General features: G+C 40.5%; 1 protein-coding gene across 5 annotated transcripts in view; it reads left to right on the top strand.

Annotated features, from left to right (window-relative positions):
- STARD9 (StAR related lipid transfer domain containing 9) overlaps positions 1-13,575 on the top strand; it is a 232,345-nt gene that overhangs the window by 114,959 nt on the left and 103,811 nt on the right. For all 5 annotated transcript variants that reach the window (XM_090033337.1, XM_090033336.1, XM_090033335.1 and 2 more), the window contains exons 8-10: positions 3,707-3,776; positions 11,373-11,445; positions 12,358-12,425. In XM_090033337.1, the coding sequence (XP_089889463.1) occupies positions 3,707-3,776; positions 11,373-11,445; positions 12,358-12,425 (211 nt within the window). The remainder of the gene's footprint in view (positions 1-3,706; positions 3,777-11,372; positions 11,446-12,357; positions 12,426-13,575) is intronic.

The following is a 13,575-nucleotide window of genomic DNA, read 5'->3' as shown; positions in this document are numbered from 1 at the left end:
GGAAAACTCCTGTTGTTTCAGAGGTAGTCCTTCATAAAATAAATCTATTTTTATTTTCTAGTTTGGATATTGTATATTTATTGTTATCCTTTTAAATAGGAATTTGTTAACCAGATGTTTCCTACAGTATTACTTGTAACAAGGACTGTGGAGACACGGTTGTATGCTTTCCCTTATACCGCCCCCTTCCCTGATTTTTTTTTTTTTTTTTTCCATTTTGTAGTATGAGAACAGTGTAATAAAAACACATTATGCCAGTCAGGGAGTGCCCTTTTTTAGGTTACATCAGGAAATTCCATGGAGGCAGCCCTCCCTTCCCCTGCTGTTCATATCATTGTGGGCCTTTATGGGGGAGTGATATGTGTTTATCCCTGTAACGAAATTTCAGCTCTTTATAGTTATAAACATAAGTCAAAATACTAGAAATAATTGGCTTCATGCATGAAAAATGAAGTAACTTCTCTGTTGAAGGATGCCATGTGGTAACATTTCAGTATTGCTGTGGGACTGCGTGAATAGAATTGATTTGCCACTGATGAGTCAGTGTCCTGGGGTTTGTAGTCAGATGACTTAAATGCATGGTACTCTGTGTGTGTGCTTAAAACTATAATTGTTTATATCACGGGAGCCAGTGCTTCACATATTGTTTTTATTTGGTTTTTGGAGAAAGATTGATAAAGAGGAGCTCTGATGCCTGCAAAAGGGTGCTCACTAGCTAGCTCACATGGCAGGTGAGCATGGGTAGGACAGTTCACACATTTCGTGCACTGCTGATCAGTATAGGTCAGGGATTTCAAACTTACTCGGCTTTGTGGGCTGGATGAGTAGCCTGCAGCTGGTTTGCAGGCCAGATCAAACCAACAAACTGGCCCCACATTTCAAATCCAGCACGTGTCCTGGAGTGGCCAGAGTGGGCACCACCTGTGGCACAGTCCTGCTTCTGCCACTCCGGGGCTGTGTTGCATGCAGCAGCCGCTCTGCTGCTGTGAGACGTGAGTTGGGACCAGTGCCGCTTGCCAGGTGGGCCCATCTGGCATGCCCTGCCCGTGGCCAGTGGGTCAACTCAGAACCACAGGCAGCACTGGAGGCTGGACCATTTGACAACCCCGGTAAAGGGGTTTTAGGGAAATTTTAACTTGGATGTGTTCTGTAATATACCATGATGGCAAGTTGCTGTAGTCAGTAATTGATGATTTCAGCACTCACATGACCTTGCCTGTGGAAATTTGTTTGTGGAATCTGCATGGGATTGTGCTCAATGAATCCTGTAGCCAACAGCATCAGTGTCTAAACTGTAGCCCTGGTTGTTAGGAGAGCAGTATATTTTTCACTCCTTTATTAGGCAGTTTGCTGCATGGAACAAATGAGCATTGTTAAACTGATGACAGCAAGTCAAACATCAGTGTTCCATTATGTCCACAGTGTTCCACAGTGTATTGCAGCATACCAAGACTTGTCTCTGTATTTCCATTATACTTACTGTGTACAAGGACTTAGAGGTTATGGGGTAACAGAAAACTTGTAGGGGTAAGGAAGGCCTCCCTTTTATCCTCTTATTTTGTCACTGACATAGTTTACTTCAGTAGTCTCTAACACACTGAAATCAGTACCTGGATGAAAAATAGGGAAGAAAACTAGAGAGACTCACCCTTCTAAGGATGTTTAATTACTCTCATATTAGAGGTAATGCATTTTCCATTTGCAAGTGCAGTCAGGAAATTCCAGCTCCCTGCACTAAGTATTTTGAATAATTTCCAACCCATCTTTTTTCAATGTAAAGCCTGCAAGATTCTACCCCTTAAAATGCTGAAAGCATTTCAGTACTTCAGATTGGAATGGTTTCAAAATTCTCCCTTACAGATGGTTGCACTGTTAAGGAATCAGCCTCTTTTAAAGCAGGAAGTGATGCAATCTATTTGGTTACTTTGAGACATTTCTGAGGGAGATTCTGCCTTTGAGACAGAACTAGGAGTTTGCGATCTTTCTTTGATACTTGAAAATGGTGTTTCTTTTCCCAAGCAGCAGAGAGAGAACTTGTTTTTCTTTGCAAAGAACATGTACAGATTTTCATTTGCCTTTTTAAATGAATTGTGGAAAATATATATTTTTAAACCTAACCATCCCCAATACATAATTAGTGTTATTCTTAAGGAGTTAAAAAAACCCCGTAAGAGTGAGTTAGGGAAATAGTCAGTGGTACTTTTTGTACACTCTGTACCTTACTGACACCAGAACTGTTTGGACAATATTTTCCCATTTGATAAAAGACAATTATCGTTGCATCTTTTGGAGCGCAGCATGTAGTAAAACACCAAACAGTAGGATAAGTGCTTTCTGCTTTGTAAACTTTATTATATTTTTGTGTATGCTTAGACTACTGGTGGGATTCATTTAGGTATAATCAGCGATGATCCAGGTAAAAGCATTTATTTTGAGTAAAGTATTACAAGACTAAAATAAATCTTTCATCTTTGGCCCAGATTCAGTCCTTGTTGATAATCAAGCCATCTGTTATCTGAGTACATACCTTGTCTAGCTGAGCTTTAAAATGGACTAGGGTAGAGAGTTAAATTTGACTTACATTCTTACAAGAGATGCATCATTTTATACTCTTCAAGATGCATCTGATTCTCACTGCAGCCTCCCTCATGTCACAAAAGTATGCATACAAAAAGATGACAATGTTTTTCAGGATTTTTATGTTAGTGAAATAAAAGAGGACAAAAACCTTCAGAAACAGCACTTCTCTTCTACCCCACAGTAAAGTTTAGGAAGAGAATATATTTTACAGTGCCTCACACAATTAAATCCTGATCTGCAACCGGGGCTCCTTAAATGCTATTGCAGGACATATAATAAATAGACATAGTAATAGTACAGCATCAATTAATCCTGAGTGGGATTCATCCACTGAAGTCAGCTAAGCATTCTTGCTATAATTCACTTTTTATAATCTGCTAGTAACAAAAAGCATAGAAGCATACTGCCCTCCAGTGGGGCCACATCAGTCACAGTACTGACCTATTACCATCAACTCTGCAATGCAGTATTTCTTGTATTATCTTTTTTTTCTGTGGGCAGCTACATTAATATTATCTCTAGGATCATAACCAGAGTATATTTTATGGAGGTATAAGGCTTTTAAAGTCCGTGTACGGTTTACTGGTAAATGTAGCAGTTTCAGAAAATGGTATTTAGCTAAATAAGTATGTACTTGGAAACTCCCAATGGAGGGCATTGTCATTCTTATTCATTTTCAGTACCTTCCATTTGTAAAAACTGCAAGGTAAGGGCTTATCTGCAAAAGGGTGTACCAGGCTAATTATACTGGCATAATTAAAGGGACAAAATCTTTCTTGTGTAGATGTAGTAATATCACTGCAACAGCATTTATACCATTATAGCTTATTCTTGCATGAAAAGGAGACTAAACTGTATGGAGATAAAAGCTCTTTGCAACTGCTTCCAAAGTAGAGGTTGTACTGGTATAATTATTTTGGCTTAAAAAATCAACTGCCTAATCAAAAGAGTTATGCTGATTGAAAAACTATGGGTGGACCATCCCTGAGTCTTAAATAGAATGTTTGTATCCTCCTGACTGTCACTGAGTAGAAAAATCAAGAGCTAAGAATTAAACAAAGTTTCCTGAATAAAATCTGTTTTTGATTTTTTTGATTTATTTTCTGTTTTTTTAAATTTCCAACAGGTTTGTCTCAGCATTTAGTTACAGACTACAAACAAGTTGTAGGACTTCTGGAAGAAGGAATAGCTAAGAGGTATTTAAAAATAAAAATAAACTCTGTTTCTCCTATTTCTCCCAATGTTGATGGTACAATTACTGGTTTCTCTGACACAGTTGAAAATGGTTTCTTAAATTTAATCAGAAATGAAGAATAATTCATCTAAGAGACGACTTCAAGTCTCCCAAACACTGTATGGTAAATACTGCATAGCATCATATAGCCCTAAATAGTGGTCACAGAGGCCCACAGAAAAGATATTTGCATTGCAACAAAACTGATTTCATCCTGAGGTTTTGGACACACGTACATTTGAAGCCATTTCCAAAAAGGAACATTTCAAAAGAGCAGCAGCTTAAAAAAATATGTTGGGTTAAGTTCTTCAGGGGACATATTTTGACAGGGGCCTCTTAGATTATGATAATGTGCACAGATCAGTCATTAAGGCATCTGTCTGTCTGATACAGGAGTAAATGTTGGAGTTTATGTATATGGCAGCCCCATTCCTGACTAGCAAACCAGAGATTTCTAGTCTTTGGGGCCCTATTCTGCAACTGGGAGCTGTAACAATTCATAATCTCTGGGGACTGGCACAAAGAAGAACTGGAATGCTTGTGCAACAGTGCATAACCTCCACAAGAGATAGCCATAAAAGCTAGAGACAGGCATTACACACAAATTGGTTTAATGATCAGAAACTGGTTTAAACCTATAACAGAACAGATGTTCTGTGCACATAATCCAGTTTCAAAATGGCTGAAACCAGTTTGAGATAAACCTGGTTGAATGTAGTATCAGACTTAATTGATTTGGGTCAAATTGGTTTAAGCAATATCTGTCCCAGACCCCTTGCTGGTTTAAGATAAACCAGACTCCCCCAGCATCTCGGCATGCTCTCTGGGCTGGGCTCTCTGCTCCATAGTAGAGCTAGCCCCTCCCATCTGCTTCCTGGCTGGAGCCCTGGTAGAGGCTGCAGGCACAACAGGGTCTGCCTGGCTTCCCCTGCCCTACCCACCACCTTGCTGCTTGCTGCTTAAGCAGGAATCCACCCCCCTTCCTTCGTCCCTCCCATCTCCCACAGCACGGACCCCAGCCCCACAGACCCTAGGCATGTGGTATGCTAGCTAATACCAAGAGGTGTCTGTGTGTGTGTCTCTCCAATTTCACTGGGACAGGCAGACTGAACAGTGACCACTTAGGAGCTAATCAACAGGTTAGCTGGTAAGCTGTTTAAGAAGAGTTTGAACTAATGGAGAGAGGCTATTCTTTTGCTGATGGGATTATAAACACTATTATCCCCCTGTTGGCTTGCTTGCCTGTCAATTTGCTGCAGACAGTGTAAAGAAGCAGGGAGAGAGATTGAAAAGCTCCGTGTCATCAGCAGATGCATGCACTGCACACCCCTACCTTGCGTCAGAGTGCTAGCAGAGGCTGGGGTCTGGCTACACTCCCATCCCTTGAGCAGCTAGTGGGGAAAAGCCTGGGACATTGCAGGCAGACCTCCCTAATCAGAGCTTCTGCTGAGGCATGGCCACATACCCTGCTTCAGCTCAAAACTGTACAAGGGAAGGGAGGGCTGCTCTAGAGCCCCCTGGCTTTTAGCCTGGGACACTGCAAGCATGTGCCTGAATTTCCTCAGTCCAGGGAGAATGTCTGTCCAGTTACAAACCAGTTCAGCTTAGTCAGGTTAGACTAACCTGTAAAGGTTGAATCAATTCAGGTTCAGGCTTTTTGAATGTCTGTCCCTAGCCAAAAGCACAGGTCTGAACAAAAGTTAATTTGCAAAACTCTAGGGGCATAAAAATGTGTTATTGGTTCCCAATACTTTCTGAAATTTTAGCTGATATGTTTTTATCAATTTAAGGTGTAATGTTGCCTTCATGCAGACCAGCTCTAGCCATTTAAGTTCCGTTTTGAAAGTTTAGTTTAGAGTTCAGTAAATCCTAAGTCTTATGTGGGTACCATGTTTCTGGATGTACTTCACCTAGGATTCATAGAATGAAGATGAGAATCATTGATCTTTTCTTCCTATACACGGTTTTAATTTTTGGAAGAGGTGCAGCAGAGAGTGGTGATTAACATTCCCACCTTATCTTTGTACACAGCCAATGCATCATTAAAGATAATGGGCCTGGATCCAACCAAAGGGCCACCATGGAGCATAAAGCTACCAGTGACTCACGTACATTTCCTATCTGATTCTAATGTATACATTTTATTTTTTGTATTTCATAAATACCCACTAGCTGCTAGTAAACAAACAATTTTATGACAAATATATTTTACAAACGTTTAAAAAATGTTATGCAACATATAGTGCACAGGTACTATAAGATGGCTTTAAGAAAGTAGCACCCTAGCCAGACCAGTAACCCTGAGAGAGAAGGAGAGAGAGTTGTTGTTAGTCAATGATTTCTGTTTCTATTGGCAGCCTTGGGTACCCTCACAACAGGGGAAAGGAAGGTAAATGGAAAGGAGAAGCCTGAAGATGCGGATCACGGTTTCAATATTGATGTAAATTTAAACTGTTACCATTGAGGGAGAAAAGGGAGGTAGAATACCAAGGACACTGCACACATTTTATGCAATGTGTGTATAACAAACTAAAGAAAAGCTGCATCAACACTGAGGCAAGATATATGCAGTGCATTTGTTTTACCACTCAGCACTTGTGATCATTCAATATAAGTTCATAATCAAACTACTAAATAGTTCATTAACAAAATGTTATTTTATATACTAAACTGTTGTATTAATGATTTGAATACAAGGAATAGAAAGCTTACTGACAAGACTTGGAAGAGCTTGCAGATGTTCTCGAGGACAGAATTAGAATTCAAAAGGATCTTAATAAATTATAGAACTGGGTGATTGGCAACAGAATTCAATTACAAAAGAAACGGGTATTAGGTGCTACAGTTTGAGAAGCAAAACTGAATGCACAAATACAGAATGAGAAATAATTATATAGGCAGTAGTACTATCAAGAAGGTTCTGGGCATTATGGTGCATGACAAACTCTACCTGAGTTGTCAGTGTTATGTTACCAAAAAAGGAAATGCACATTTGGACTTCTACACAGAATTTTTGTGTAGAAGACTTGGGAAGTAATAATACCACTCTACATAACACTGCTTAGGGTCAGCTATAGTATCCTGTCCAGTGCTGGGCACTGCATTTTAAGATAGCCACAGAGGCACTGCAGAAAATCTACAGGTAAGCAACAGAGACAATAAAGGCTTGGTATGCAAGCTGATGAGGAAAGGTTGAGAGAACTAAATATACTTAGTCTGGAGAAATGTAAATTAAGCAGGGGAAATTATAGCAATTTTTTTAATTATTAAAATGTTGATGTGGAAGCTGGTTTGTAAGAAAAGTGCATCTTGCATTACTGTTGGGGGTTGGACTGGATGTATATTGAAAGTCCCTTTCCCAATGCTTCTGTAGTTTTATGTTTCTGCAATTAGAATATGTGCTCACCGCCACTGAACTACAAATAAAAGACGTAGAAAAAATGTAGGAGCTGGTACCTTGCTCATTGTGTCTTGTACAAACCACAGGATTAATTTGTATTGTGCACAAAAGTAGGTTGTTTAATCTATTTCTAGATAAATATTTGACATCAAATCATTAACAAGTCATTATTTTCATAAACTATTCTACAGAACTTTTAATATTATAAATATTATTAAGTATGTTCAAAGGAGTTACAATTGTTAGTTCTACAATTAATTATACAATTTGTACTATATAATTGTTTCTTGTTTTAGTTGCTAACATGTTTATTATGTACCATGTGCTAAATTTGGTCTGTGATATGTGTATAAAAACCACAAGACATACAAACTTCCAAAAACATAGTGTTGCCACCAAGAAAGACAAAACAAACAAAAACCTAAATAATGACAGTAGGACATTAAAAAAATAATAAAGAGTATTCTATGTGCCTTATGCAAATAATCTAGCATGAACATCCTCCCACAAAAATTCACACACACAATAAGAGTTGCCAAGACAATGTCTCCTTCCCCTCCAGTACTGCCTTGTGTTGTAGAAGATGTATTACAAACCTGTACTGCCCTTTTCCCTCTTCCTCTTTTGCCTGCCATGCCAACACCTTGAGGTACTTTTCCTCTTCTCTTTTGTCCCCATGGCTAGGGACAGACATTACACACAAACCGGTTTAAGCGATCAGAAATTGGTTTAAATCTGTAACAGAACAGATATTCAGCATACATAAACCAGTTTGAAAATGGCCTAAACCAATTTGAGATAAACCTGGTTGAATGTAGTATCAGAATTAACTGATCTGGGTCAAACTGGTTTATGCAATATCTGTCCCAGACCCCTTTGTGGTTTAACTTAAACCAGAGTCCCCCAGCATCACAGATGCTTTGCAACCCTGGGTGGGGCTCTGCTCTCTGTTCCAGCCCAGCAGGGCTGGCCCCGCCCCTCTGCTCCCTCACTGGAGCTCCAGCTGAGACTGCAGCCACAGCAGGGTCTGCCTGGCTTCCTGCTGCTCGCCCCACCCCACCACCACAGACCACATGCTGGCTATGGTCCGTGCTGTGGGAGACAGCACAAAGGCAGACAGAACAGTATCAGCTTAGGGCTTTTTGGAGCTAATCAACAGGTTGCTGGTAATGTCCGTCTGTTCCTTCCATGAAAAAAGTTGTTTAAGAAGAACTTGAACTAATGAGAGAGGCTTTGTTATGTTTGATGGGCTGATAAATAAACAACTCCCTGTGTAACACCCTGCTGTGTAACTAGAGACATGTGTAGACAAAATAGGGGCCCTAAATTAAAGCAGTGGGTTTTAAAAAAACACTGCTTCAATTTACGTCTGATTAAACCACCGTGTCATGCACACACCCCGATGACTTACTTGCCTGCCTCTCAGGTGGGGAGGGGAGAGCGAGCTGCCAAAGGGTAGACAAGTCCCTGGGCTGTGGGGAGGGGGGGGGCTTCTGCTTCTCTCTGCAGCAGCTGCAGCGCCCCCCCAGGCAGCAGCCATCTGCAGGCACCTGGCTTGGGTGGTCCCAGGTGGCACTGCAGCTGTGGAGGGAAGCACTGGGTCCCCGTGCAGCTCAGGCAGGCTCCAGGGAGGGGGAAGGGGGAGATTGGGCTCGCCGCTTTTCTTGGGTGGAGCTGCTTTCCTGGGCTGCTGCAGGCTGTCTGCAGGGCTTCCTGCAGAGCTATGGAGCTGCACAAAGCCCAGTGCTTCGCTCTACTGCTGTAGAGGCAGCAAACTAAAACTCCTCAAAGGAGTTTTAGTTTGCTGTTCCCCAAGTCATTTAAGTGCGTTACGCCACTGAATTTCCTACAACAGCTGGAATTGATGCACATTACGACACCAGGGCATGCGAACAGCAACACTATTAAAGCAGTGCAAAAGCATTTAGCCTGCTTTGAAGTGTCATGCATGCAAACATGCCTCTTGTTTCGCCTGCACATGGCCTAGATGCTCTGTTATCAATAGCAAAAGAGGGAACTGCTCCCTAATCAGAGCATCCTGCCAGGTCCTGGCCATGCCCTTCCCTGCAGCACAGCAATTTGGAATGGAAGGGAAGGCTGCTATAGCACGCCCCCCCGTCCCACCCTACCCCCAGCTTCTACCCTGAGCCACTGCAGGCATGTCTGCATTTCTTCAGTCCAGAAGGGACGTCTGTACGATTTACAAACTGGTTTAGCCTAGCCAGGTTATACTAACCTGCAAAGATGGAATCAATTCAGACTCAGGCTTTTTGAATGTCTGTCTTTAGCCAATTTTTAGGGCTCTTCTGTCCTTATTTGTGCTTACCCAAGAACCATGAGGACCTTTTTGTCTCTTCTCTTCTTCTGCTTTTAGTTCCTTAATTTTCCTTTCTCCTAACCAGTTGCCATCCTCCTGCAAGATTTGAAGGAGCATTTTCTTCCCATTTATGTTATTGGTGCACTAGGTTGGCATTGTATGGCTAGATTGTTTGTGGAGGCTTTTTGCTAGTTGTAAAAGGCAGGAAGCCACAGGCAGACTGCAGTTCCTACAGTCAGTGTGACTTACACTCATCAATTCAATGAAAGCCATGCTGATGTCTATCCAGTGCACTCTTTCTTGTCCATCACTACCGTGACCCTCTAGTTGTCAGTGGCACAACAAAAAAAAAGGCTATAAGCTTTGATTGCATCACAGAAATTGCCAGTGGCAGTGCCTGTTATGAGCCTCAGGTGTGGCTGAAGTGATGTTCTGGTGTGTTCAGCATTGCCCATATAGCTGTTATTCGGTGACAGCAATGGGAAATTTTTGTATGAAAGACAAGCCCTTAATGTGATGAAGCAGTGGATGTGGGAACTGGCTGATACCCACCTAAAGCAAAATATGACTCTTAGACATGACTGAACAATAAGAAAGAGTGAACCAGTCAGTTTGGTACAGACAAAAAGGCCCCCTTCTGCTATCTGGCAGTCTGCCAGCACATGGCCTTATGGTTACAAAGGTTGGCATTAACTGGAAAGGAAACTGAAAGCTCTGGACTATGCAAAAAAGCAGCAGCAGTTGGAGCCCCATTTTTTGTTCCACTAAAGCCCTCTCATGCATCCTAGACCTCTTGCAAACTACAGCAATCTTGGGTCATCTGGCTTAGTTATGGATCTTTGGATTCAAAGCCTGAACATGAGTAATGAGGAGAGAACGAATGAACAGAGAAACTCAACTTTATGGTGTATCCATGATGTAAGACTGGGGAGAAGCACATGTAACTGTAATAAATTAATGCATTACATTATTCATCTCAACTTTCTTTGAATATAATGAACTAAATACAGTTTCCTTGCACTTCTCTGTTTCTGCAACTGAGATAGCTACCCAAACAGGTCCTGAATCAGTGATTTTCTGACCCCCATTTTGTAAGTTGCATCCTTCTCTCTGTTTATGTTTGTTATATTGCTGTGTACCTTTACAAATGCATGTTATGGGTAATAAAAACAGTAACATCTTGTCATTGCAATAACACAGTAACTTCTCCAACAACCTTAAAGAGCCTATAGAAATTTTCTTTATTTTTAAACTTTATTCTGTTCCTCCTCTTCCCCTCCTGTTTTCCCTTTCCTTCCTCTTGTGTGTCTTCTAAAAGTTCACCACCTACCCCCAGAGTTATGCATACACAAGTCTGAGTAACATTGTTCTATTGGACAGATGCATCCAACAGTCGCATAAAGCTCATACTAGCTAGATCTTAGTGCCGTTTGCTGGCCCTGCCAAAAGGCCAGGATGGGGGCAAAAGCCCTGGCCCCAGAATGTTGAAGGAAAGTTGGGATGTGACATTTCCTTCACTGGTTAAACTTTCAAGCTGTATTTTGCTTTTCTTTAAGACCCCAAATTTTCTTCCTATAACTTTTTAATATGTTTCTAGATTATTCTGAGGACCACCAGAGTTCAAACCTAGCTTTAATTTACTTTTGTCCTCCACATTTGCAGACCCCATACCGAAGCACAGTTTGGTCAGGTCCAAGAGTTTGGTCTGCTGAATTTTTAAATTTGCAGTACTTAAGTTCAAGCTTTCACTAATCAGTTCCATTTCTTATTTGCACTCTTTCTGAATACAGAGACCTAAACTGTCCCAAATGAACATATTTTCTTTGCATTTTTGTTCGTAGAATCACAGCAGCTACACATATTCATGATGCCAGCAGCAGATCCCACGCCATCTTCACTATCCACTACACTCAGGTTAGCTAAAAAATTCCAACTGCCTTATCTTTTCCATTCCAAAAAACAGTGTTCAGCAGACTTGCCCAGTTTTGCAGTCACCATTCTGTGCTACTTTTAGTAATAACAATGGAACTTATTTCCTGCTACCTATTTCCTGTGGATCACATTGCATATTTGTTCCACTTCATATGCCACCTCACATGCTTGTTCCCTAGTGCCAGTTTGTCATTAAGAGATTAAACTAAAGACTCGCTGCTAAAGGGAAAATTTTAGGTTGAGAAATGACAATCAAAAAGCAGCACTGTCCCCAAGAGAATTTTTAAAACCTGTGTGTGGAAATGTGTTTTACAGTTTCATAACATTTTGTGACCTATTGTTACTATTTACTGGTTAGGATTGTGAGATCAAGAACAGCATAAGTTTAATGCCTGCTCAAGGATTTTGTTTTTCTGGCATTTCCTAATGTGCTTACCTCCTTAACATCTTGGCACTTATTATGTTGTATCTGGTGTGATACATCCTTTCTTTGGGGGGACTATATTCTTCACTGGCAAGAAATGGTCTCAGTGAGCTAAATAGACCTTTTCTATTTTAAGCTTCTGCCATCCTGTAATCTTAGAACAGGAGGATTTTTTTAGCAGTTTCACAAAACAACCTTGGAATATGCTAGTACAAAGTGACTTCGTGAGGTTTGTGAGAAGCTATTTTCACGCAGTCACTGACAGGGAAGTTTTTTCAAGAAAAATCAGTGTAATAGAAAGTTTTGCATGCAAGTTAAGACAGCTGTTGAATTGATGGGATGCACATACTCTATGGCTTAAGGTCAGATAGCAAGTCAGTGGAATTTCCAGAAATACAGTTCCTCAATAAAAAATGTGTAGTCTGTTGTACTAAATTGAATCATATTTTGATACATATTTTTCCCTTCAGGCTATCCTGGAGAATAATCTCCCTTCTGAAATTGCAAGCAAGATCAATTTAGTGGACCTTGCAGGCAGGTAATACTGTACTGGGGGAACAAGAGCTCTGCTAAAATGTAAGCTGCTGTTTTCCACACAGAGATGACTGATGATTTTTTTTAAAAGGGAAATTAAATATTAAAAAACCTCATTATAATAATGTTAAATCTGGCTTCTCTGTAGGAAGGGAAAAATGTGAAGCTAAAATTATCACTCTATCATGTATCTTCCTGTGTTGGGAGTTAGATATTATTAGACCAATATAAGAGCACAAGACTGGAAGGGACCTCTTGGGTCACTGGATCCAGTCCCCCACTGTTGCAGGCAACCACATCATGTAATTTGTTTCAGACTTATTGATCTTAGTCTCACAAGTGAGGTTGTTTGACAGCACTATTCCTGTTGAAAGGCGGTTCCAATTATAGCAAAAGATTTACCAAAATTTTATGTGAAAAGGTTGAACCAAGACCATTGTTCTTCCCAGTTATTGCACAGCATGGAAGGGAGAAAAATTGGTAGCTTGGTGCTTAGTGCTAAACAAGGTAGCAGAATGCAATAAGATTAAAAGACTCTGTGTGGTACATTCCCCTATCACTAACCACATTGCCCTGTCATCATCTCAGCTACTTTCTGCACTTAAATGACTGAGGTCCATGTAGCTCTGGTAGCTGTAGCAAGTTGTTATGAAACAGCTGCTGAGGCAACACTTTCCATTCTCAAATGTGTATCTTACAATACATAATCATTCATAACATCTGAGGGTGTGTTAGTTTGATGCTCAGACATGGGCTATGCATTTGAATGAAATGATGTTGGTTAGGTCAAATTTTTCCCATAAAATTGAGTGATGTATGACAGTTTTCTTGCCCAGGATCAATCTGATGGTGCTATCTTCTGCAAGAATGTACCCTTAATTTCACATTTTGGTTAGTGAATACCTAGCAGCAGTTTGTGCCAGTGAACGGGCAATAATAGCATGACCTTTTTTATGATAAAGCACACTGAAAAACTAGCATTACTGCTCCTTTTAAAAATGAGTGACAAAATATAAAACATTCAAATCACACTTTATTTTCTTAAAAGCCTAAAATTCCTCTATTCTTGTGTCTCAAGACAATTCTGCATTGTTCAGACTCTCTCACATCAGGCATTTTTTTTAAAACTGAGTATTTTCCTACAGTATTGCATA

This window comes from Crocodylus siamensis, chromosome 2 (assembly GCF_052110815.1).
Source record: "Crocodylus siamensis isolate JL-2025a chromosome 2, ASM5211081v1, whole genome shotgun sequence".
Taxonomy (NCBI): domain Eukaryota; kingdom Metazoa; phylum Chordata; order Crocodylia; family Crocodylidae; genus Crocodylus; species Crocodylus siamensis.
The sequence above is the reverse complement of the archived record's forward strand: the minus strand, read 5'-3'. Positions and strand labels throughout refer to the sequence as shown.